Below are 20,714 nucleotides of genomic sequence, written 5' to 3'. Positions count from 1 at the left end.
CACGCCCCCACTCCCCCCCACATGCCCCCACTCCCCCCTACACCCCCACTCCCCCCCACATGCCCCCACTCCCCCCCACTCCCCCCCACATGCCCCCACACCCCCCACATGCCCCCACTCCCCCCCACACCCCCCCCCACATGCCCCCCCTCCCCCCACACCCCCCCACATGCCCCCACTCCCCCCCATATGCCCCCACTCCCCCCACTCCCCCCCATATGCCCCCACTCCCCCCCACATGCCCCCACTCCCCCCTACATGCCCCCACTCCCCCCCACTCCCCCCCACTCCCCCCTACACGCCCCCACTCCCCCCTACACGCCCCCACTCCCCCCCACATGCCCCCACTCCCCCCCATATGCCCCCACTCCCCCAGTAGCAGTGCAGCATTCTTCAGCTCCCCTGTGGTATCACCACCACCTCAGCCACTTCTTAACCAGCAGTGTCTGATGGTGAAGTGTCCACTTCACATGGGACAGAGGCAGGTCACCACTTTACAATGTCAATTTGTCAATAACAATGCAATATGTAAAGGGTTATGATGTACTAAAACCTTTCATTGGTTGGTCTTCAATGTTTTATAGGCCACAAAAGGCCACAAATCCATGCTACAGATTAAACAGAAGGTGTCTGTGAACAGATCACTTTTAACCCTTGATGATACACACAGAATGGTGCCTGCTTTAAAGAAAGATGCCAACAAAGCACAATATCTGCTACAAGCTTTAACTCAAATTTGCACAATCATTCTACACAATGCAGTTATAGGATAATAAATCATAGAAGCAACTTAGACAAAGCCGCATGCCAGTGGATTTGATAGGTCTGTAGACTCCTCTGCAAAGGCTCAAATAACTGGATAAACACGATCCCGCTGTTTAGTTGACTAATGTGCGTCTGGCTTGTTAGGTAGCGAATCCGTGCTGATGTGGTTCAACAAAGCTGAAGTATAAGCTCGCTACGCGACCATGTTTTATGGTGTGGGACACCAGACATACCAGTGTTGTCTTACACAACTTGAGGTTTATTGGCCAACTGCCACTCACTGTAAAAATACAATAAGCATGTGAGCCAAAATAGTTTTAAAAACTGTTTTGTCTCCATTCTTTCTCTCCCCTTACCTTCCAGTTCTCCGTAACAGCAAGACAATCACAGTGATTAAATAACAGCACACCAATTTCACTGTTTCTTTTATTTTATTATAGCTGTACAATGCATAAGCTAACTATGGACACTTTATTTATAACTTAAGAGTGGATACGTTTCTATAATTTTCCTATTTTGCATTGTTAAAACAGAATGTTATTACAAAACTCAAAAAGGATCATTGATATGAAAGTGGCTTCAGTGTTATGTATGCATCATGAACATACTATTTAGCTCACTTGCATACTTTCTCTTTCCCTTTCTGTGACACAGAACATTTAATAGTGCAGTTTTTCACTTTCCCTGCCCCCACTTTTTCTTCCCTCTTAAGGTCCTTTCCTGTCCTTGGGTGTTCCCGGGAGATTTTCTACCTGACCTCTCCCCCCCCCCATCACCCTCTCACTGGTTCCAGATACCCCCCCCCCCCCCCCATCACTGGCTCAGGCTCCTCTCCCCTCCTCGGACAGCCGTCATCAGATGGCTCTTATAGGTCTTGCTGAGGCCAGTCATCCAGAACTTGAGGAGCCTCACGTTGTCGTCCTCCCCAGGACCAGTAGCCCCGAGTAGGGCCAGCACCTTCTGAGTGTCCTCCCTGCCTCGCCCATCCACTTTGGAGAACTTGAACAGCACCTTCACCTTACTGGAGAAGGGAGGACAGGGAGAAGGTAAGGAGAGAAAGAAAGTGAAAGTATTACAGAACGGGAGACAGACTTAAGCAAAAGAAGAGGACACAATTTAAGGAAAAGGAGAATTCAGAAATGGAGAGTAAGCCACGAGATGGGGGTGTTAGGGAAGATAGCAAATAAACTGAGAGAATGGAAACCTTTGGAAGACCTTTCCATCAGTAAAAAAGAATCAGGCTAACTGAACTTTTGTGAAGCTTTACAAACACAGTATGCTGTTATGTACTGTACACAGTGATAAAACCATGATCTGATAGGCAGACAGTGACACAGCCAATGAACTGATAGGCAGACAGTGACACAGCCAATGAACTTGTCTTTTATATTCAACATTGTGCATTTGATTGCTGCATTGACCGATCAGCCTGGGTCTAGCCTCAACAATCCTGCCACAGCAGGCGTCAGGAGAAACGGTTGCCTGTGTTCAGGTTACGTTCTGGACTTACTTCATCCACTCCTCCTTCAGACACAGTAGACAGTGAGAGACCACCTCCACAGACAGGTTCTCGTTAGACAACGCCACCTCGATCTTGTTCAGTAACGTAGGACCTAGATGAGAGTACGGAGCAACAGAGAGAGAAAGAGAGGAAGTTGGACATAAACACAAGTCAGTAAATCGCTGCTAAGCAGAGAAAACAGAGTGAAGATGATTTTCGGTGGTATCGTGGTTAAATGCAAATCTGGTATTTGGGATCTGGTCCGACTGTGTTAACCTTTGTCTGTTGGTTGTGTGTTGGCACTGCTGATGGTGAACTGGTAGAGGGAGGGGACGTCCTCTTCACATGCAGCTGAGTAGAAAGAGCCTTTCTCTGCATTCACCACATCCACAAGCACAGAGAATTCTAGAAGGTTGAAATAGAACAGTTCTAAGAAAGTAGCCAACGTATTCAGTACTTTTTCACAGAAAGCATATATGAAGGGGCGCCGCCTCTTTTGATCACTTCCTGCGACTCTGGTTTCCTTCCTGTACCTGAGGAGCTGACATGAGTGGGGATGACCACATCGGGGCTCAGACCCAGGAAGTTACATCGGTACGCCTCCTCGTACTGGGCGCTGTACAGCACAGAGCGGACGCAGCCCACAGGAAGCAGGGCCTGGGGGGGGGGGGGAAGGGAGAGAGGTGCACGATTGCAGATAAGCAGCGCGAACGGAAAACCCCCCATAAGTCTTAACCCTTCTCTCCACATCGTCTTACACCGACACGCAGAGAACCGCAAACAAACAACGCTTGAATTTCCCCAAACTACATTTGATCTACAGGGCGTGTGTGTTTCCAACGGGGGTCTAAAAGGAAGATGGAGGCTCCTCCCACTCATAATTAGCATCAGGGAACCACATGTTTCTGAGGGTGTGGTCGATGACATGTTTACTAGGTCACTTGAAGACAACACAGTAAGACATGATGTGTTTCTATCAATTTCTTATCCTTTACTGAATGGGGTTAGCAGCTTAGCACACCTTTAGTATTTCGAAGGCTGATTGGATAAGACCTGGGTCAGCCCCTCTCCATATCACCTGATTTCCCATAAGCACGTGCCATGCCAGGTGACGGAACTCATTTGCCCCGACGACCTGTAGACCAATCAGATATGATTAAGACGACCTGTAGACCAATCAGATATGATTAAGACGACCTGTAGACCAATCAGATATGATAACAAAATGGACAGAGGGCATTTCTCCATTACATCACTCGTGACACTTGAAAGTTCTCTTAGTTTAATAAAAAAATATAAGAACGGTATTGTCCCAAGTATTTCTACATTTGTTTCACATATATGTATTTGTCCTACTATAGACTGTGTACACACATTCCATGCACTAATTTGGTAAGTAATATTAAATCCTACTTCCAGAAATATGTAAGATATAGAGCTGATATATACAGGACCACTTCATGACCTCAAAGAAATGTAGCGACATCAAATCTTATGGCTGTTTCATGTTCTTTCTGACCTATTTTAGAGAACAGGAACAGTTCACGCTCAGAATGGGCTCAATATAGAGGCCTTGTTTACCTGTCTCAGGTGTCTATAGAGGCCTTGTTTACCTGTCTCAGGTGTCTTAAAGATCTGAACTTGGGACCTGGACCCGTGTCTGCTTTGTCTTCCTCGTACAGGAACTCTTGCTGCTGTGAGCTGTGAGCTCGGTGCCACAGAGGTCGACTGCTGCTCCCCTCAGATCCGCCCCAGCAGCTCATTTCCTCCTCTTGCTCTGCACACAACAGCACAACATGCAGCTAGAATCAACCTGACGTTGCATTTCTGGCAAAAAAGAAAAGGGAAACTATCATGGAAACCACAAGAAATAGAAGGGTGTGTGTGTGTGTGTGTGTGTGTGTGTGTGTGGGGCGGGGGGGGGGTGGTATGTGTGTGTCTGTTTCTTCACTCATACAGGATGACTCACACCTGTGTTGCAGTCACTATGACCTTGTGTTTTACTGTGCAAACACACATCAGATGACATCACTGTGGGTATCATTAGAGACATCAAGCCTTGTAGCAAACTGACCCTTCATATCTATCAGTAATCCAATCACAGTCTGTCTGTTTGCCTGTCTATAACCCTGTAACCTGTCTGTCTGACTACCTGTCTGTCTGTCTGACTACCTGTCTGTCTCTCTATGAGCACCAGTGTGTCCTCGGTGGGGGCTCCTTCCAGCAACTTCTCCGTCAGACGGCTCCCGCATGCCTTTAATAACCTAGAGCACAGAAAACACAGAGCAGCACGAGAGAGAGAGAGAGAGAGAGAGAGAGAGAGAGAGAGAGAGAGAGAGAGAGAGAGAGAGAGAGAGAGAGAGAGAGAGAGAGAGAGAGAGAGAGAGAGAGAGAGAGAGAGAGAGAGAGAGAGAGAGAGAGAGAGAGAGAGAGAGAGAGAGAGAGAGAGAGAGAGAGAGAGAGAGAGAGAGAGAGAGAGAGAGACACACACAGAGACAGAGACTTATTGTGTGTGCATGTGCATCTGTGTCAGTTCCATGCAGCCTCACTTCCCTGCCTCCTCCATGTGGTTTACACACAGCACATGGGAGAACAGGGAGTGCTTGTCTTTTATCTAGTTGCTCAATTTAAATTTGATTTGTTTGGCAGATGGCTTGGATGCACAAATAGTCCAAACAGAAAACACAACAGAGAACCAAGAGGATCAGAAAGGTCTAGTGCAAAAAGGTCTCACAGTATCTCGGTGGTGTCAAGAAAGACTTGGTATTGACCGGGAACAGTGCAAGATAAACACATCTCAGCTAGCAGGAGCAGCACAACAATAACAACATCTCAACAACAGTACTACACAAGTACAGCGCATCAAAAACAACACAACAAAATACGGGTGAAAGGCAAGCTTGCGTGCCTACCAGCTGAAGGAGGAGTGGAGGCTGGCCCACAGGTTGGGGTGCTGCGTGAGGGAGGGCAGAGAGCGGGCAGCGTTGCCGCTGCGCTGGTGGGGGAACACGGCAGGAGAGAACACGCTGTTGATCCTGGCTGCACGCTGGGAACACCCACACTGCTCTGTGTCGAACACCTGGGAGAGGGGGAGGGAGAGAGAGAGACACAGAGAGAGAGAGAGGGGGGGGGGGGGGAAGGAGAGAGAGAGAGGGAGAGAGAGACACAGAGAGAGAGAGAGAGAGAGGGGGAGAGAGGGAGACACAGAGAGAGCGGGAGAGAGAGAGAGGGAGAGGGAGGGAGAAAGAGAGAGAGAGAGAGACTTATTCTTGCTATGATTCTTAAAGGGGATTCTGAAATCAGTGTCAAGGACAAACGTTAGGTTTGTATTTGTACAATAACAAATTAAGGAATTGTTGATTTATTTATTTTTCCAAATGAACATTCTGGCGACGCTACTGGTGTGTTCATCCGCTCCCTACCTTCAGTGCGGTGCTTTGCAGGCTCTGTATGGTGAGTCTGAGATGGCGCAGCAGGAAAGGCCAAGAGTTGATGAGGTAGATCCTGTCCATGGCCACCATGACGATGCTGTACCAGCGCTGGAAGCCCCTGGCCAAGCTGTCCTTGATGAAGAAGGTGTGAGAGAACACGAAGCCGTGCTGCTCATCCCCGAAGAAGATGGGCCCCTCCCGGCCTGGGCACACCTGGTGTGGTCGGAGGGGGAAGACCCGCTCTTTTAAGTTGACAAAAAGTTGTTCAACGCACGTTGATATGTAACCGATGTAAACTGGTTACATTCATAAACACAGTCCACCCGCGCCAGCAAAAACCAAGCTGGAGGGGAAAGGGGGTTCAAACTGTATGTTTCGAGCTACAACGACCATTCACTGTATGTCAGCATTACTTTCGCATAAGACATGTTAACAACTTCCGGTAGCTTGCAGTTACGTTACTTCTCTCACACAGAATGCAGTTTCTTACAAGGAGTTTTGGTGATCGTCCCAAAATGACAATTAACGTTTGTACATAGGATTCTATTTGTTCTGCTCTTCAAGCAAGATGAAAACAGGTTCAGGGTTCAAATTCTAGCTTACGTTTTGAGCTACATCACAATTACAAGGGTAAGATTGATCTAACACAGTAAAGTAGCTAGTAGCAGCTATATCGCTAGCTATGAATGGATTTGAGCAGTAACATCAGTTACATTTAGACTGTTGATCATGTCTGGATCCACACAGACTGCTGCAGGTCCTACCTCACAGCTCAGGGTCCACACACACACTGCTGTAGGTTCTACCTCACAGCTAATGTTCCACACACACACTGCTGTGGGTCCTACCTCACACAATGCTGTAGGTCCTACCTCACACACAGCTGCAGGTCCTACCTCACACACAGCTGCAGGTCCTACCTCACACACTGCTGTAGGTCCTACCTCACACACTGCTGTAGGTCCTACCTCACACACAGCTGCAGGTCCTACCTCACGCACAGCTGCAGGCCCTACCTCACACACTGCTGTAGGTCCTACCTCACACACTGCTGTAGGTCCTACCTCACACAATGCTGTGGGTCCTACCGCACACACTGCTGTGGGTCCTACCTCACACACTGCTGTAGGTCCTACTTCACACACTGCTGTGGGTCCTACCTCACACACTGCTGTAGGTCCTACCTCACACACAGCTGCAGGCCCTACCTCACACACTGCTGTAGGTCCTACCTCACACACTGCTGTAGGTCCTACCTCACACAATGCTGTGGGTCCTACCGCACACACTGCTGTGGGTCCTACCTCACACACTGCTGTAGGTCCTACCTCACACACTGCTGTAGGTCCTACCTCACAGCTCAAGCTCCACACACACAGCTGCAGGTCCTACCTCACAGCTCAGGCTGCGCACGCAGGCCTGTCGCACCACGCTGAACAGCTGCGCCTGCCTGGGGTGCTGGTGACTGAGGAAGCGGATGCCCGTCTCACCGTCGATGCTCACGAAGCCTGGGTGAGATGCGGGCAGAGACCGGCAGCCCTGGGGGCAGGAGAGGACCGAGAGGGAGAGACACAGAGAGAGAGACACAAAGAGAGAGACACACAGAGAGAGAGAGAGAGAGAGAGAGAGAGAGAGAGAGAGAGAGAGAGAGAGAGAGAGGTGGAGTCAGGTGGTAGTGTTTTGAAGAGACAGGGAGAGTGGGATGGATGGGGATGAAGATATAAAAGGACATTTAAGTTAATGCGTAGCTACTCAGTCAAGAGCGATAACTGACACCAATCTCTTGAAGTCCCCTTGATTCCCCTGTAACCACCATCAACCACACACACACACACACACACACACACACACACACACACACACACACACACACACACACACACACACACACACACACACACACACACACACACACACACACACACACACACACACACACACTGACCTCACACATGTCCCCTCGCTGTGTGGCTGAGCTGTTGGCCCTCATGGTGAGGCCTTCTCCGTCCCGGTCCCCGTCTCTCTCCCGGTCCCCAGGCACGGGAGCCCCTCCCTGGGTGGGGGAGGGAGGGTGCAAGGCCTCAGTGCAGAACAGCGTCCGAGGGCCGTGGAGCTCGCAGAAATGACAGAGAGCCACGAGGGCGTTCATCTGAGATGGAAATAGGTGTAATGGACAGATATGCGTGTTAAGCAACTAGATAGACGCTACTCCTTCTCTCTCTAATGAAGTATTGCTTTGTTTAGTTATGTTGTTTACAGTCACTTTGCAAACATGTATTATTTGGACACTAGTATTGTACAATGTAAGTGAATAACAATGTTCAAAGTTTACATATTGGTCACTTACCCTTTGAAGACAGTGCACTCAATCAAGTAAATATTGGACAGCTGTTCAGATAAGCACATCACAAAAGCACAGTTAAGCTATCATAGCAATGCTCAAAGGCATGCCTGACAAAGATAGTTATGGCGCCATTAAAAACGAAACATCTGACTTCTCAATGTTTTAAAAAGTACAACGTATTTCTTACAGACAAGCTTGTTGTTTATGGTTTACTTTTATATTAGCCCTGCTTGTCCGCCGCCTCGATCTACCAGTAGGAAATATCATGTGATGTGGTGTTCCTATCAAACTTCTGGGCAACCCCGCGGTGCACACAGTTGACGGTTTCCGCTGATTCTAACAAATTAAAAGTGGACAGTGTTTCAACAAGATTTTAGTTTACATAGCACTTAATGATAACTCTATATATTTATTTTATTTAAAAATACAGCGCTTTACATACAGACTGCCTCTCGATGTAGCGGGTAACTCCGCCCTTGCAGCATTGCGTCGCTATTATATTAAAACAAATATACCCTTCGCATTTGTCACGCGCTCTCAGAAAAGCATAAGCGAGTGACTGTTCCGCTCTGTCTGCTACACGTCTGCGGTGTAACTGTGCCGTGTTGCAAGGGGAAGTGATTACATTGGCTTTAGGAATGGCATTAGAAATATAGTCATTCATTAACGGGAATAATGTATCATCTGCATCATGGTATCTAACACTTAAGACGTAAAAAAGGGCGACTACATTACCCATAATACTCTTTTCATGAACACAGGTCAAGGTTCAGTAAGACACACAGAGACTCAAACCAGGAAAACTGTCAGATCATAGTTCTAACTCAGGTATTGTAACCTTGTTTCTAATACATTTCCTGGTGATTTGAAGATACGTGAATGAACCACAACTATAGAGTAGCCTAGGTATAGCCAAATAGAAAACTGTAATCTTTTGTTTGTTTTGCAAACGTTAAATTAAGTGGGATAACATTTATTTTAGGCTGTAGTGGCTGTTGGCTACTCCCTGAAAACAAGATATCTAAGTAGCCTATATCATCGGGCAGTAGTCTTTATAAACCAAGATTTCTAGATCGAATGTCCTCAAATAAAATGATCTGGTTTAGTAATGGAAAAAAGGCAGGTCAGAGTATTCCTTGTTGAATGACTCATATTGGACTTTAGATATCATATCAGCTTTAGGAGGAATCACAACTTATCTTGTTGCATTTCAGTGCTGACAAGATGTTGAAATCTACTGAAATTCAGATGAATAAATTACGTAATAAAGAATCATGGTTTGAAAAAGAAGCACTGTACGTCAATGTCTTACACCAACGTCTCAAATTGTTCAACATTATACCTAAAGTCTTACAGAGAATCATAACTGACTGACTGAGCGTTACCATGGCGACAGAGCGACCAGCGGCACCAGGGGAAAACCAGGTTAGAGACGGGCCTTTCCAGGAGCTAGCGACAGGTAAACACACGGCTGTTGGAAACACACAGGTGTTGGAAACAGCGGTTATTACTATCTCAGTGACTTCCAGCGAGGAATGATGAACATTCGTTAAGGGTGGCCTTCTTAAGGCATCCACTTGAGCACCAATAGTTACTTTATTTTACTCAGAGACCTTGGATCTGGGGAGTCTGTCTATGTTTTCTGGAGAAAGCTGTGATTGAGAAGTGAAAAATGCGGTTCTGTCTCTCTGTACCGGAAAGGCATACCAGTAACATGAACTGTGTGATGTCTACCCAGGAGAGGCTAAAGCTGCTGTTTACCCAGTATGACAGTATCTGACTGTACTCCAACTCCTTTGGTTGTTAGCCAAACATAACGTGTGCCAAGTACAAAAGTGTAGGAAATACCTCCTAACTACTGGAATTGACAACAGTTTTATCTGGCATCAGTTTTGTATTAATAAGCTCTGTTACCATAAAACATTACATTACTATTAGCAGACGCCCTTATCCAGAGCGACTTACAGTAAGTATAGGGACATTCCCCCCGAGGCAAGTAGGGTGAAGTGTCTTGCCCAAGGACACAACGTCATTTTGGCACGGCGGGGAATCGATTCGACAATCTTCTGATTACTAGCCCGACTCCCTCACCGCTCAGCCATCTGACTCCCATATTACAAACACATTTTAGGTAGTCTAAAATAATAACAATAATAGCATTTTTTTAAAGGGTTACATAAAGAGGTGCAATTTATGACTTAGGGAGTGCAACAATCGGATGCTTCTGGTTTTGAAACGATCTCAAAGGTTATAAATTCTGGAGACAAAATGTGTGTGTGGAGTGTCAGATGTGTTTGTTGTTCAGATGAGTTTTATCGTCAGAATACAAAATGGACGACCCACACATTTATCACCATATAATCTCTCCACCAGTCTCGTCTTCACTCTTGAACTAATACAGGGGTCAAGGGAGAAATGTTAGTTTTGATTAAGCGGAGCAGCAGAACCACAGTATCTATCTTCATCCTGAAGGGTAGTAGAGTGTTGTCACTCTCCGCGTTCAGTCCCTGTTTTTATATGCATCCAGGTTGGTCACACACCTGAGAACCCAAACACCAGGAAGTGAGAAGAAAACGGTCAAACCCAGGACCTTGAGAGGAGTTAAATATTAAATGGACATCATGGCCAAGAGAGAACCTGAATCAGCAGGAATCTCTGTTGTCTGATCACATTCTGTACCTCCTGTCAGTCTTCTCATCATCTTTCCCTCCTGTTCCTCTCCTTCTTCTTCTTCTCATGTTGTTGATGTGCAGAGTGGAGACCCCAGGAGGAGGAGGGAGCGGGTGTGTGCCAGTTCTTCTTGAAGGGAAAGTGCCGTTTTGGACCGAAGTGTCGTCAGTCTCACAGGTGAGTAACATGCTCATGTGGCCTGGATCAGTTGGAGTTTCTCTAGAAGCTATAGGGAGACGTCAAGTCAAATGGATCTAGAATGTTTTTGCTGCAAAATTAAACAAACAGCACAGAGACTCTCCAAGTCATAACCCCCCCACACACACTGTCACTGTTGCCAGGGGAACACACACTGTCACTGTTGCCAGGGGAACACACCGACACTGTTGCCAAGTGAAATCTGTTTTCCAAAACAGATGATGATTGTCTTAGTTAACACAGTGGGAGAAAAAGCATGTGTGGGATTGGCCCCCAGCCTTACACACACACACACACACACACACACACACACACACACAGACATCCATCACACACACACACCACACACACGCACACACGCACACACCACACACACACACACACACACACACACACACACACATCATACACACAGACATCCATCACACACATACACCACACACACACACACACACACACACACACACCACACGAACACACACACAAACACACACACAGCAGGCAGCGCTTATAACAAGTGATAATGAAGTAACTCACCCAGTATCACAAGTGAATGTGGGTGTGAATATGTCAATGTATAATAAACTTCCTTGTGCTGAATGACATGAGGAAATGTCAAAATACCCCCTAACCCTCCTGCATCCACACTTCTTTCCATTTCTGTCTCTTTTCTACCTCTTACCTTCTCTCGCTCTCAGCCCCACTCACCTCCACACCCCTCCCAGCCACCCTGAGTTAACCGCCCCAGAGTCAGGACAAACTGCCCTGGACAGCTGGACGGAGGGAGAAAAGGAGGGAAATCACAAGAAGAGTGGAAAAAATACCAAAACACACAAGCCTAAATACACAGAGGGGAAAGGTACAAACTCCAGACAATTTAGACAAATAAAAAAGAAAGTAATTAATTGCATTAATTGTATTTAATTTTTATTAGTGTGTAACTGGTAATACTAACTAAATATTTCACAACTGTGATTCTATCACCTGTGTTTCAAGGATCAAGTAAAAAGCCTCGCATGCGCACAGCAGACGAGGTCATCGCCCGCATCCTGTGGGACCCGACGTTAGAGGAGGTGGACTTTGTGGTGGGGTACGTGGATCGCTTCCTAGGAGTCCTGGAGCGCCCCTTCTCCGAGTTCAACTGGGACGCCGACCCATGTGACTGTGACTACACCACCGAGCTGGCCCTGCCCCAACACAGGATACAGTACTTCACCCACAGAGGGCGCCGTGTCTGGGACCGCAACACCAGGACGGACAGAGTGTTCGGTTCTACTGGGAACCCTCTGGCGCCTCCCTTTGGAGGGGAGGAGGAAGTGACGGGTAAGAGTGTGGGTGAGGTCGTGATAAAGCACTTTTAAACAATCCCAATTTTGTTTTGAAAATGCATAATTTGTAAGTAAACATGTAGATATTATTTTTTATCAGCAGAGGAACAAAAAGCTACTCCGCTAGAGGAGGAGGGAGAGGAGGAGGGAGAGGAGGAGGGAGAAGAGGAGAGAGAGGAGGAGGGAGAAGAGGAGAAGACCGGATGCCTTGCAGAGAGAGAGCAACACGAGACCAACGTTCTCAGTCCAGAGTCGGTCAAACAATGCCTACCTCACTACCCTGAGTCAGGAAGCAGTCCACGGGGTCAACAGGAAGCAGGAAGAGAATCCAAACCATTGGAGGAGGAAGACGTAAACGAGGCTGCTGACTCTGGCTTAGTCGGCTCCACAGACCGCGTGTCTTTATCTGAGAGAGAAGGAGCGACAGAGAAGGAAGAGGATCCAAACAAGGAGGAATGGAAGGAGACCTGGGAAGGAGACGAACAGGAGGTGAGAAAGTAGCCACGCCCACATATCACACCTCCTCATGGATCCTTCATATGGATGAAGTGATGGCCGGGGCTTTGGAGATGTGTTCAGTAGATTGTATACTATAACAAATGGCTAACTTTATCTGAGCATTCGCTGTTATCACTGCTTTGTCTGAGCGACATGGAGGTTTGTGGCGATGTATCATCGTGGAGGAGGTTTATTATATTTTTGCTATATTTCTTGAAATTATATTCAGAGTACTTCTATGTTATGGGGGGGTCAGATGGCTTAGCGGTTAGGGAGTCGGGCTAGTAATCAGAAGGTTGCTGGTTCGTTTCTCGGCCGTGCCAAATGACGTTGTGTCCTTGGGCAAGGCACTCCACCCTACTTGCCTCGGGGGGGAATGTCCCTGTACTAACTGTAAGTCGCTCTGGATAAGAGCGTCTGCTAAATGACTAAATGTAAATGTTATGTTCTGCCAGCTTTAGCGTTGTCTTGTCCTAAAAATGTCATTGCCCAGTCTGACTTTGTGTTGTTCTGTGCATCTTACAATAAAAGCCTTGAACTTGTGTATGTGCTGTACGTGTCTCGACCAGGGTCCAGCCCCGGACGGACTCCAGCCTGTCCCTCTGGAGCAGAGAGAAGAGAGGAGTGGGCGTCGACCCCCCAAACGCAAGCCCACCCACTTCATCACCTTCAGAGCCAACACCCCCTCTATCCTCTCCTCTTTTCAACGCCTTCAGGAGGAACTGGTGGCCCTCCTCCCCTCCTCCACCCCCTACTGGGTGCCCCCCTCCAACCTCCACGTCACCCTGTGCCTCCTGGTGTTGCCCGGCCCGGCCGAGGTCACCGCTGCCGTGGAGATCCTCCGTCGGTTTGCCCACCTGGACCGCAACCCCCCCGTGGCTCTGACCTTCCCCCTGAAAATGAAGCACTTCAATGGGAAGGTGCTCTACCTGAGCCCCCAGCCTCAGCTGCTCCTCCAGCAGCTCAACAGCGGCCTGCAGGAGGCCTACATGGAGCGGGGCTGGCTGCACAGGGACTCCTACAGCCCTCGCTACCACCTCACCCTGGCTAAGGTGAACTGGCCGGAGCGAGAGAGGCTGTTTGAAGGGGTGAGGGACCTGAGGGCTGGGAAGGGGCTGAATTTCGGACGTTTGCCAGTGAACAGGCTGCACCTGTGTGGCATGGGCATGACCGAGGATGGGTTTTATGACACGGTGTGCACGGTCACTCTTCGCTGAGGAAGAGGTGGGTTTCTAGGTATTGCGAAATTGAGATTAAATATGGACTATTACAATCACTAATATGTTGAAATTAATTACAAGGAATCCATTATGTAAAAAAATCTCTGTCTTTTGTGTGCGTTTTTGAAGTTATAGCCCAAAATCAAATGCTTTAAAGAGAACAGTTATTTATTGTGCCATCAATCATTGGAATAATTGCCCACTGAATATACATCAAATGGATGGGAAAGTCTGTTTCAGGTACCTGAGAATGAACTATTTAAAATTGTGAGTAGGGAATGGACATATTTACTGTATGAATGGAGTAATGAGTGTAGTGCTGTAATGATTTGTTCGGATTGATTTCTGTCGATGTGTATAATGATGTCTACAATGTTTCCGTTTTTAGATGATCATTGTTAAGTAATTTAAATTTTTTCTCTTTTTATTGGAAGATTAGCCCGTCCCACTTTGGTGATAGCTAATGGGGATCCTTTTAACAATAAACAATAACAAACAATAAACAATATCCTAGGCCTACCGTGTGCATACGCTAAGAAAAAGCGCCACTTGCGTCTAGGCTATTTAATTGTATAGCCTTGTGAGGCTGTGTGCAGGGTGTACCTATAGAGACCCCCTTAAAGACAAAGATAATTCGAGCACTGAAGCAGATACATCATGTGACCTTTACAAAAATCAATACTGTCAGTACTGTATAGTATTCTTTTCACTTGGTTTTTAGAAATGTAAAACTATTTTAGATGAAACCCACCACATACGTTGTTCTTTTTGCTTTGTGTTTTTAGTATGACTGCCTACGCATTGTGTTGGATTAATTGAACTGAACTTGAATACCTGGTGCCGTCATTGTTCTGGTTTGGAAAAGCAAGCTAAGTTATATCTATATATACATATATATATATATATGTTACTATTATGATGATGATGAGTATTTCTTTATTATTAATAGCTTATTGCTATTGTTAATGCCATCATTGTGGTGTTAACTGACATGTTGCATAACCATAACAATATTGTGGTTATCAAACATAATTTATAAATCTTCAGATAATCTTGTAATCATTGTTGACATGTTTTTCTTCCAGATAAACATGTCAACAATGCTGACAGCCCAACACATTTATCACCATATCATCTCTCCACCAGTCTCATCTTCACTCTTGAATTAATACAGGGGTCAAGGGTGTAATATCAGCTTTATTAAACTCTGGGTCTCAAGCCTGGGCAGAGTGTTTTACATGGGGAAGAGAAGGAAACCACTGAAGGTGTTAAGATTATTAGAATTATCAGTCAGGCTGTAACTTGATGGAAGACGCATCATAATCATATCTCCCTGCTCCAGCTCCAGAGTGACAGCATTTACCACATATTTACGATGACCGTCGCTAGTGTAGGCGTCGTTGTACATAATGATGACGTCGTTTTTGTACATTTGAACTCCTGCCCATGCAGCTGGACCGTAGTTATTGGCAGTAAACCTGAAGTAGTACACTCCTCTCACTGGTGCTGTGAACGCACCTGAAGAGGGGCAGGAGCAAAAGGAAACATTTAGTTTCACTGTGACTGAAATGTTGACTGATGAATGGAGACCCCCAGTGTTGGAGCTACTCTGATGTCAAGGTGTGTGCTCCAGGTGAGCATATCCAGAACTGTACCTGTTACTGGGCTGTAGGCGTTGCCTATGTTGGTGAAGACTTTGCTATAGACCAGTGGTGTGTCAGTGTTGAAGGGCCCAACATCTCCTGAATTAGTTAGAGCTGTGTAGAATGCCACCTTTGGTCTGCCTGTTAATAACATGTAGAAATGTTGAATATGATACCCAGGTAATGCAGCATTATATTGGTGTGGGAAGAACAGTCTGTATTTACCCTCATTCTCTGCCTTCAGTTCTTCCACGTGGCGTTCACTGAGACTTAGTCTGGCTTCCAGGGCTACGCATACAGAATGAAGCATGAATTAATGTATAATTCTACTGCATTTATTTCCATTATCGTCTAAAAACTATGTTCAGCATTACCTGAGTTCTGTGTGTGTAGATCTTTGACCTCTCCTTCACTGGCCGTCAGCCTGGCCTTCAGGGTGACAAGATCTGCAGCCTGGGCTTGGAGGTCAGACATGCAACAGAAAGTAGAATGTATTTCTTCATAAATATACATAAAGAAAAGGTACAATGCATATAAATCCATGTACAAAGACAGGATTACGTGTTCTTAAAACCTTCTTGATATATCATGACATATTTTCGGGAATCGATCCGGCAACCTTCTGATTTTTAGCCCGACTCCCTCACCGCTCAGCCATCTGACTCCTGATTACCTGCATTGTCTCTTCTCATCTCTTCCACGTGACTCTGGGTGACTGACAGCTGGTCCTTGTAGTCCGACAGCTGGTCCTTGTAAAACTGTAACTGAGTCTGAGTGACTCTCAGCTCAACCCTCTGTTCCACCACCATGTCTCTCAGAGCCCTCAGTTCAGTCAGGATGGCACCATCGCTCACGCAGGGTCCTGGTTGTGGTTCACCCAGACTGTTCTTGGTGTCGTTCTCTGGGCCCCCTGTGCCGTTTCCCTGGGCCTGTGTCACAGACAGACAGAGCAGCAGAACCACGTTAACAAGTACTTTCTTCATCCTGAAGGGTAGTAGAGTGTTGTCGCATTCCGTGTTCAGTCCCTGTTTTTATATGCATCCAGGTCGGTCACAAACGTGAGAACACAAACACCTGGAAATGGGAATAAATAGACCAGGACCTTGAGAGGAGTTAAATATTAAATGGACATCATGGCCAAGAGAGAACCTGAATCAGCAGGAATCTCTGTTGTCTGATCACATTCTGTACCTCCTGTCAGTCTTCTCATCATCTTTCCCTCCTGTTCCTCTCCTTCTTCTTCTTCTCATGTTGTTGATGTGCAGAGTGGAGACCCCAGGAGGAGGAGGGAGCGGGTGTGTGCCAGTTCTTCTTGAAGGGAAAGTGCCGTTTTGGACCGAAGTGTCGTCAGTCTCACAGGTGAGTAACATGCTCATGTAGCCTGGATCAGTTGGAGTTTCTCTAGAAGCTATAGGGAGACGTCAAGTCAAATGGATCTAGAATGTTTTTGCTGCAAACAGTAAACAAACAGCACAGAGACTCTCCAAGTCATAACCCCCAGACACACACTGACACTGTTGCCAAGTGAAATCTGTTTTCCAAAACAGGTGATGATTGTCTTAGTTAACACAGTGGGAGAAAAAGCATGTGTGGGATTGGCCCCCAGCCTTACACACACACACACACACACACACACACACACACCACGAACACACCACACACACACCACACTCCCCCCACACACACACCACACTCCCCCCCCACACACACCACACACACACCAGACAGAGCCTGTAACAAGTGATAATGAAGTAACTCATCCAGTATCACAAGTGAATGTGGGTGTGAACATGTCAGACGGAAAATGTATGATGTCATGAACTCAAACTTCCTTGTGCTGAATGACATGAGGAAATGTCAAAATACCCTCTAACCCTCCTGCATCCACGCTTCTTTCCATTTCTGTCTCTTTTCTACCTCTTACATTCACTCTCTCTCAGCACCACTCACCTCCACACCCCTCCCAGCCACCCTGAGTTAACCGCCCCAGAGTCAGGACACACTGCCCTGGACAGCTGGACGGAGGGAGAAAAGGAGGGAAATCACAAGAAGAGTGGAAAAAATACCAAAACACACAAGCCTAAATACACAGAGGGGAAAGGTATAAACTCCAGACAATTTATACAAATAAAAAAATACTTGATTGATTATTATTAATTTTATTTTTTTAACTGGTAATACTAACATTTCACAACCGTGATTATATCACCTGTGTTTCAAGGATCAAGTAAAAAGCCTGGCATGCGCACAGCAGAAGAGGTCATCTCCTGCATCTTGTGGGACCCGACGTTAGAGGAGGTGGACTTTGTGGTGGGGTACGTGGATCGCTTCCTAGGAGTCCTGGAGCGCCCCTTCTCCGAGTTCAACTGGGTCGCCGACCCATGTGACTGTGACTACACGACCGAACTGGCCCTGCCCCAACACAGGATACAGTACTTCACCTACAGAGGGCGCCGTGTCTGGGACCGCAACACCAGGACGGAGTGTTCGGTTCTACTGGGAACCCTCTGGCGCCTCCCTTTGGAGGGGAGGAGGAAGTGACGGGTAAGAGTGTGGGTGAGGTCGTGAAAAAGCACTTTGAAACAAATCCCAATTTTGTTTTCAAAATGCATAATTTGTAAGTAAACAATGTAGATATTATTTTTTATCAGCAGAGGAGCAAAACGCTATTCCTCCGGAGGAGGAGAGAGAGAGAGGAGGAGGGAGAGGAGGAGATAGAAGAGGAGGGAGAGAAGGGAAGGAGAGGAGAAGGGAGAGGAGGAGGAGGAGACCAGAAGCCTTGCAGAGAGAGAGCAACACAAGACCAACGTTCTCAGTCCAGAGTCGGTCAAACAAGGCCTACCTGACTACCCTGAGTCAGGAAGCAGTCCACGGGGTCAACAGGAAGCAGGAAGAGAATCCAAACCATTGGAGGAGGAAGACGTAAACGAGGCTGCTGACTCTGACTTAGTCGGCTCCACAGACCGCGTGTCTTTATCAGAGAGAGAAGGAACGACAGAGAAGGAAGAGGATCCAAACAAGGAGGAATGGAAGGAGACCTGGGAAGGAGACGAACAGGAGGTGAGAAAAGTAGCCACGCCCACATATCACACCTCCTCATGGATCCTTCATATGGATGAAGTGATGGCTGGGGCTTTTAAGATGTGCTCAGTAGATAGTATACTATGACAGTGGCTAACTTTATCTGAGCATTCGCTGTTATCACTGCTTTGCCTGAGCGACATGGAGGTGTGTGGCGATGTATCATCGTGGAGGAGGTTTATTATATTTATGCTTTATTTGCAGAATTTATGTTCTGTAATTGATGTTCCGAGTACTTCTATGTTATGTTATGCCAGCTTTAGCGTTGTCTCGTCCTAAAAATGTAATTCCCCAGTCTGACTTTGTGTTGTTCTGTGCATCTGACAATAAAAGCCTTGAACTTGAACTTGTGTATGTGCTGTACGTGTCTCGACCAGGGTCCAGCCCCGGACGGACTCCAGTCTGTCCCTCTGGAGCAGAGAGAAGAGAGGAGTGGGCGTCGACCCCCCAAACGCGACCTTCCCCCTGAAACTGAAGCACTTCAATGGGAGGGTGTTCTACCTGAGCCCCCAGCCTCAGCTGCTCCTCCACGGTGTGCACGGTCATTCTTCGCTGAGGAAGGGAGTCAGGTGGCTGAGTGGTTAGGGAATTGGGCTAGTAATGTGAAGACAAGGCAGGACACCTTTGTGAGATGTGAGATTTTAACTACAATGAATATTGAATGAACCATTTGTGTGTGTGGCACTTCATTTGTTTAGCATCCAAAGCTATTTTAACAGTTGAGTAAAATGATTAATCAATATAATTTATCTGTCCTAATAAAGTCCATTCTCTGGCAGCTGGATACATTTTGAATTGTAAAATTCAAATAGGATCAATATCTTTGATAAAAATAACATGGAGATGAATTTGTACGCGTTTACAAAGAATGATGACCTCCAGATTGTCAAGACCATTAAATATTGACTTGGTTATTTTGGAAACTGGGTAGTGCAATTTGTCTGTCCCAGTGTCTGAAGAGAGAGAGAGAGAGGATGGATTATGGTCTTGTTATAGTGCTGTTACTGTGCTGAGTTAGGGCCTTGTTAAAGTGCTGTTACTGTGCTGGGTTAGGGTCTTGTTAAAGTGCTGTTACTGTGCTGAGTTGGGGTGTTGTTAAGGTGCTGTCAGTGTGTTGGGGAGCCAGGCATGGTTCACTCTCTCTCTCTCTCTCTCTCTCTCTCTCTCTCTCTCTCTCTCTCTCTCTCTCCCCCCCTTTCTCTCTCTCAGCAACTCTTGCATGCATAATTATCTTCCTTTTTCTCCTAGATACACGCATATCCACATGAGTCAGTGAGTGTGCTCTCTCTCACTCCATCTCCCATTCGTTCGCTCCCTTGGTCGCATTATTTCTCCGCTCCCTGCTCCCATCCCCCACTCCCTTTCAGTGACACAGAAAAACGAATGCCCCCCCGCTCTCCTGATGCTGGCCTCTGCCCCCTCCCTTTGGTGGCACGTAAACACCATGCTCTCTCTCTTTCTCTCTTTCTCTCTTTCTCTTTCCCTCTCTCCCCCCCCCCTCCGTTTGTTGTCATTCTTTTTCCAACCCTCCTTTTTCCCAGTCAAATCCACACGCGTCCACAGAGGGATTTCTCTCTCTCTGTCCCATCCTCCCTCGCCCCTGCCCTCTACCCGTTAGTCGGAGAGTGAGTGTTGATGCCATTTTGCTGTCTCCAATGGAAACTGGTTTGCCTGCAAATGCATTGCATGTTGCTTGTGCCCTCTATTCATCGCTCACTCCATCTCACCCTCCCTCTCTCCCCCATCCCTCCCTCTCTCCCCCATCCCTCCCTCTCTACCCATCCCTCCCTCTCACGCTCTCACGCTCTCATGCTGCCCAGTTGACAACCAACCTTTTTTCCTATTCACGATCTCTCCTGCTTTCCCCCAGTCCCCATTCTCCCCCCTCTCTCCCTCCCTTTCCCCCAGCCCCAGTTCTCTCTCCCTCCCCCCACCTTTCCTCCAATCCTTTGCTCTCAGTATCCAGCTAAGTGGTCTTGTATTCCTCTTAGTCTGTCTGAATATATGTGCTTCTGAACCTTTCCATTTCTCCAAT

The 20,714-nt window shown here is 47.0% G+C and overlaps 4 protein-coding genes and 1 long non-coding RNA gene across 10 annotated transcripts; 2 read left to right on the top strand and 3 right to left on the bottom strand.

Annotated features, from left to right (window-relative positions):
- Window positions 1-1,572: 1,572 nt before the first annotated feature.
- Window positions 1,573-8,300, bottom strand: flcn (folliculin). Of its 3 annotated transcripts, none has more exons than XM_084668876.1 (13): window positions 8,229-8,300; window positions 8,045-8,085; window positions 7,643-7,846; window positions 7,090-7,236; window positions 5,689-5,910; window positions 5,179-5,345; window positions 4,439-4,530; window positions 3,880-4,043; window positions 3,288-3,401; window positions 2,800-2,923; window positions 2,543-2,671; window positions 2,276-2,378; window positions 1,573-1,786 (listed from the first exon to the last, which is right to left on the bottom strand). In XM_084668876.1, the coding sequence occupies exons 3-13, from the start codon at window positions 7,844-7,846 to the stop codon at window positions 1,579-1,581; spliced, it is 1,674 nt and encodes a 557-aa protein (XP_084525002.1). In that variant the 5' UTR covers window positions 8,045-8,085; window positions 8,229-8,300; the 3' UTR covers window positions 1,573-1,578. The 3 variants fall into 3 exon arrangements, with proteins under 3 accessions (XP_084525002.1, XP_084525003.1, XP_084525004.1); XM_084668877.1 differs by having other exon boundaries at window positions 8,255-8,270; XM_084668878.1 differs by having other exon boundaries at window positions 1,751-1,856.
- A 329-nt stretch (window positions 8,301-8,629) lies between these two features.
- LOC146301579 (leukocyte receptor cluster member 9-like) lies at window positions 8,630-14,471 on the top strand. Of its 2 annotated transcripts, none has more exons than XM_084668871.1 (7): window positions 8,630-8,869; window positions 9,390-9,500; window positions 10,795-10,888; window positions 11,608-11,768; window positions 11,906-12,232; window positions 12,341-12,726; window positions 13,305-14,471. In XM_084668871.1, the coding sequence occupies exons 2-7, from the start codon at window positions 9,428-9,430 to the stop codon at window positions 13,950-13,952; spliced, it is 1,689 nt and encodes a 562-aa protein (XP_084524997.1). In that variant the 5' UTR covers window positions 8,630-8,869; window positions 9,390-9,427; the 3' UTR covers window positions 13,953-14,471. The 2 variants fall into 2 exon arrangements, with proteins under 2 accessions (XP_084524997.1, XP_084524996.1); XM_084668870.1 differs by having other exon boundaries at window positions 8,631-8,869; window positions 12,338-12,726.
- On the bottom strand, window positions 9,916-11,562 carry LOC146301580 (uncharacterized). The gene is made up of 3 exons (XR_014725684.1): window positions 11,447-11,562; window positions 10,721-10,937; window positions 9,916-10,581 (listed from the first exon to the last, which is right to left on the bottom strand). It is a non-coding gene; the product is annotated as an uncharacterized LOC146301580 (long non-coding RNA).
- Window positions 14,472-14,878: 407 nt separating the features above from the next.
- leng9 (leukocyte receptor cluster (LRC) member 9) lies at window positions 14,879-19,602 on the top strand. 3 transcript variants are annotated; one of them, XM_084668875.1, is made up of 6 exons: window positions 14,879-15,588; window positions 16,864-16,957; window positions 17,539-17,699; window positions 17,820-18,142; window positions 18,253-18,658; window positions 19,057-19,602. In XM_084668875.1, exons 1-4 carry the CDS (start codon window positions 15,534-15,536, stop codon window positions 18,137-18,139), a joined length of 630 nt encoding a protein of 209 aa, XP_084525001.1. In that variant the 5' UTR covers window positions 14,879-15,533; the 3' UTR covers window positions 18,140-18,142; window positions 18,253-18,658; window positions 19,057-19,602. The 3 variants fall into 3 exon arrangements, 2 of the variants coding, with proteins under 2 accessions (XP_084525001.1, XP_084525000.1); XM_084668874.1 differs by having other exon boundaries at window positions 18,250-18,658; XR_014725673.1 differs by lacking the exon at window positions 14,879-15,588 and adding an exon at window positions 15,595-16,063 and having other exon boundaries at window positions 18,250-18,658.
- Window positions 15,140-17,742, bottom strand: LOC146301578 (collagen alpha-2(VIII) chain-like). Its single transcript, XM_084668873.1, has 7 exons — window positions 17,549-17,742; window positions 16,790-17,006; window positions 16,272-16,672; window positions 15,973-16,056; window positions 15,824-15,886; window positions 15,611-15,739; window positions 15,140-15,473 (listed from the first exon to the last, which is right to left on the bottom strand). Exons 3-7 carry the CDS (start codon window positions 16,579-16,581, stop codon window positions 15,190-15,192), a joined length of 870 nt encoding a protein of 289 aa, XP_084524999.1. The 5' UTR covers window positions 16,582-16,672; window positions 16,790-17,006; window positions 17,549-17,742; the 3' UTR covers window positions 15,140-15,189.
- Window positions 19,603-20,714: the final 1,112 nt, after the last annotated feature.

Source organism: Hypomesus nipponensis, chromosome 2, assembly GCF_054491055.1.
Source record: "Hypomesus nipponensis isolate SF chromosome 2, ASM5449105v1, whole genome shotgun sequence".
In the NCBI taxonomy this organism is placed as follows: domain Eukaryota; kingdom Metazoa; phylum Chordata; class Actinopteri; order Osmeriformes; family Osmeridae; genus Hypomesus; species Hypomesus nipponensis.
The sequence above is the reverse complement of the archived record's forward strand: the minus strand, read 5'-3'. Positions and strand labels throughout refer to the sequence as shown.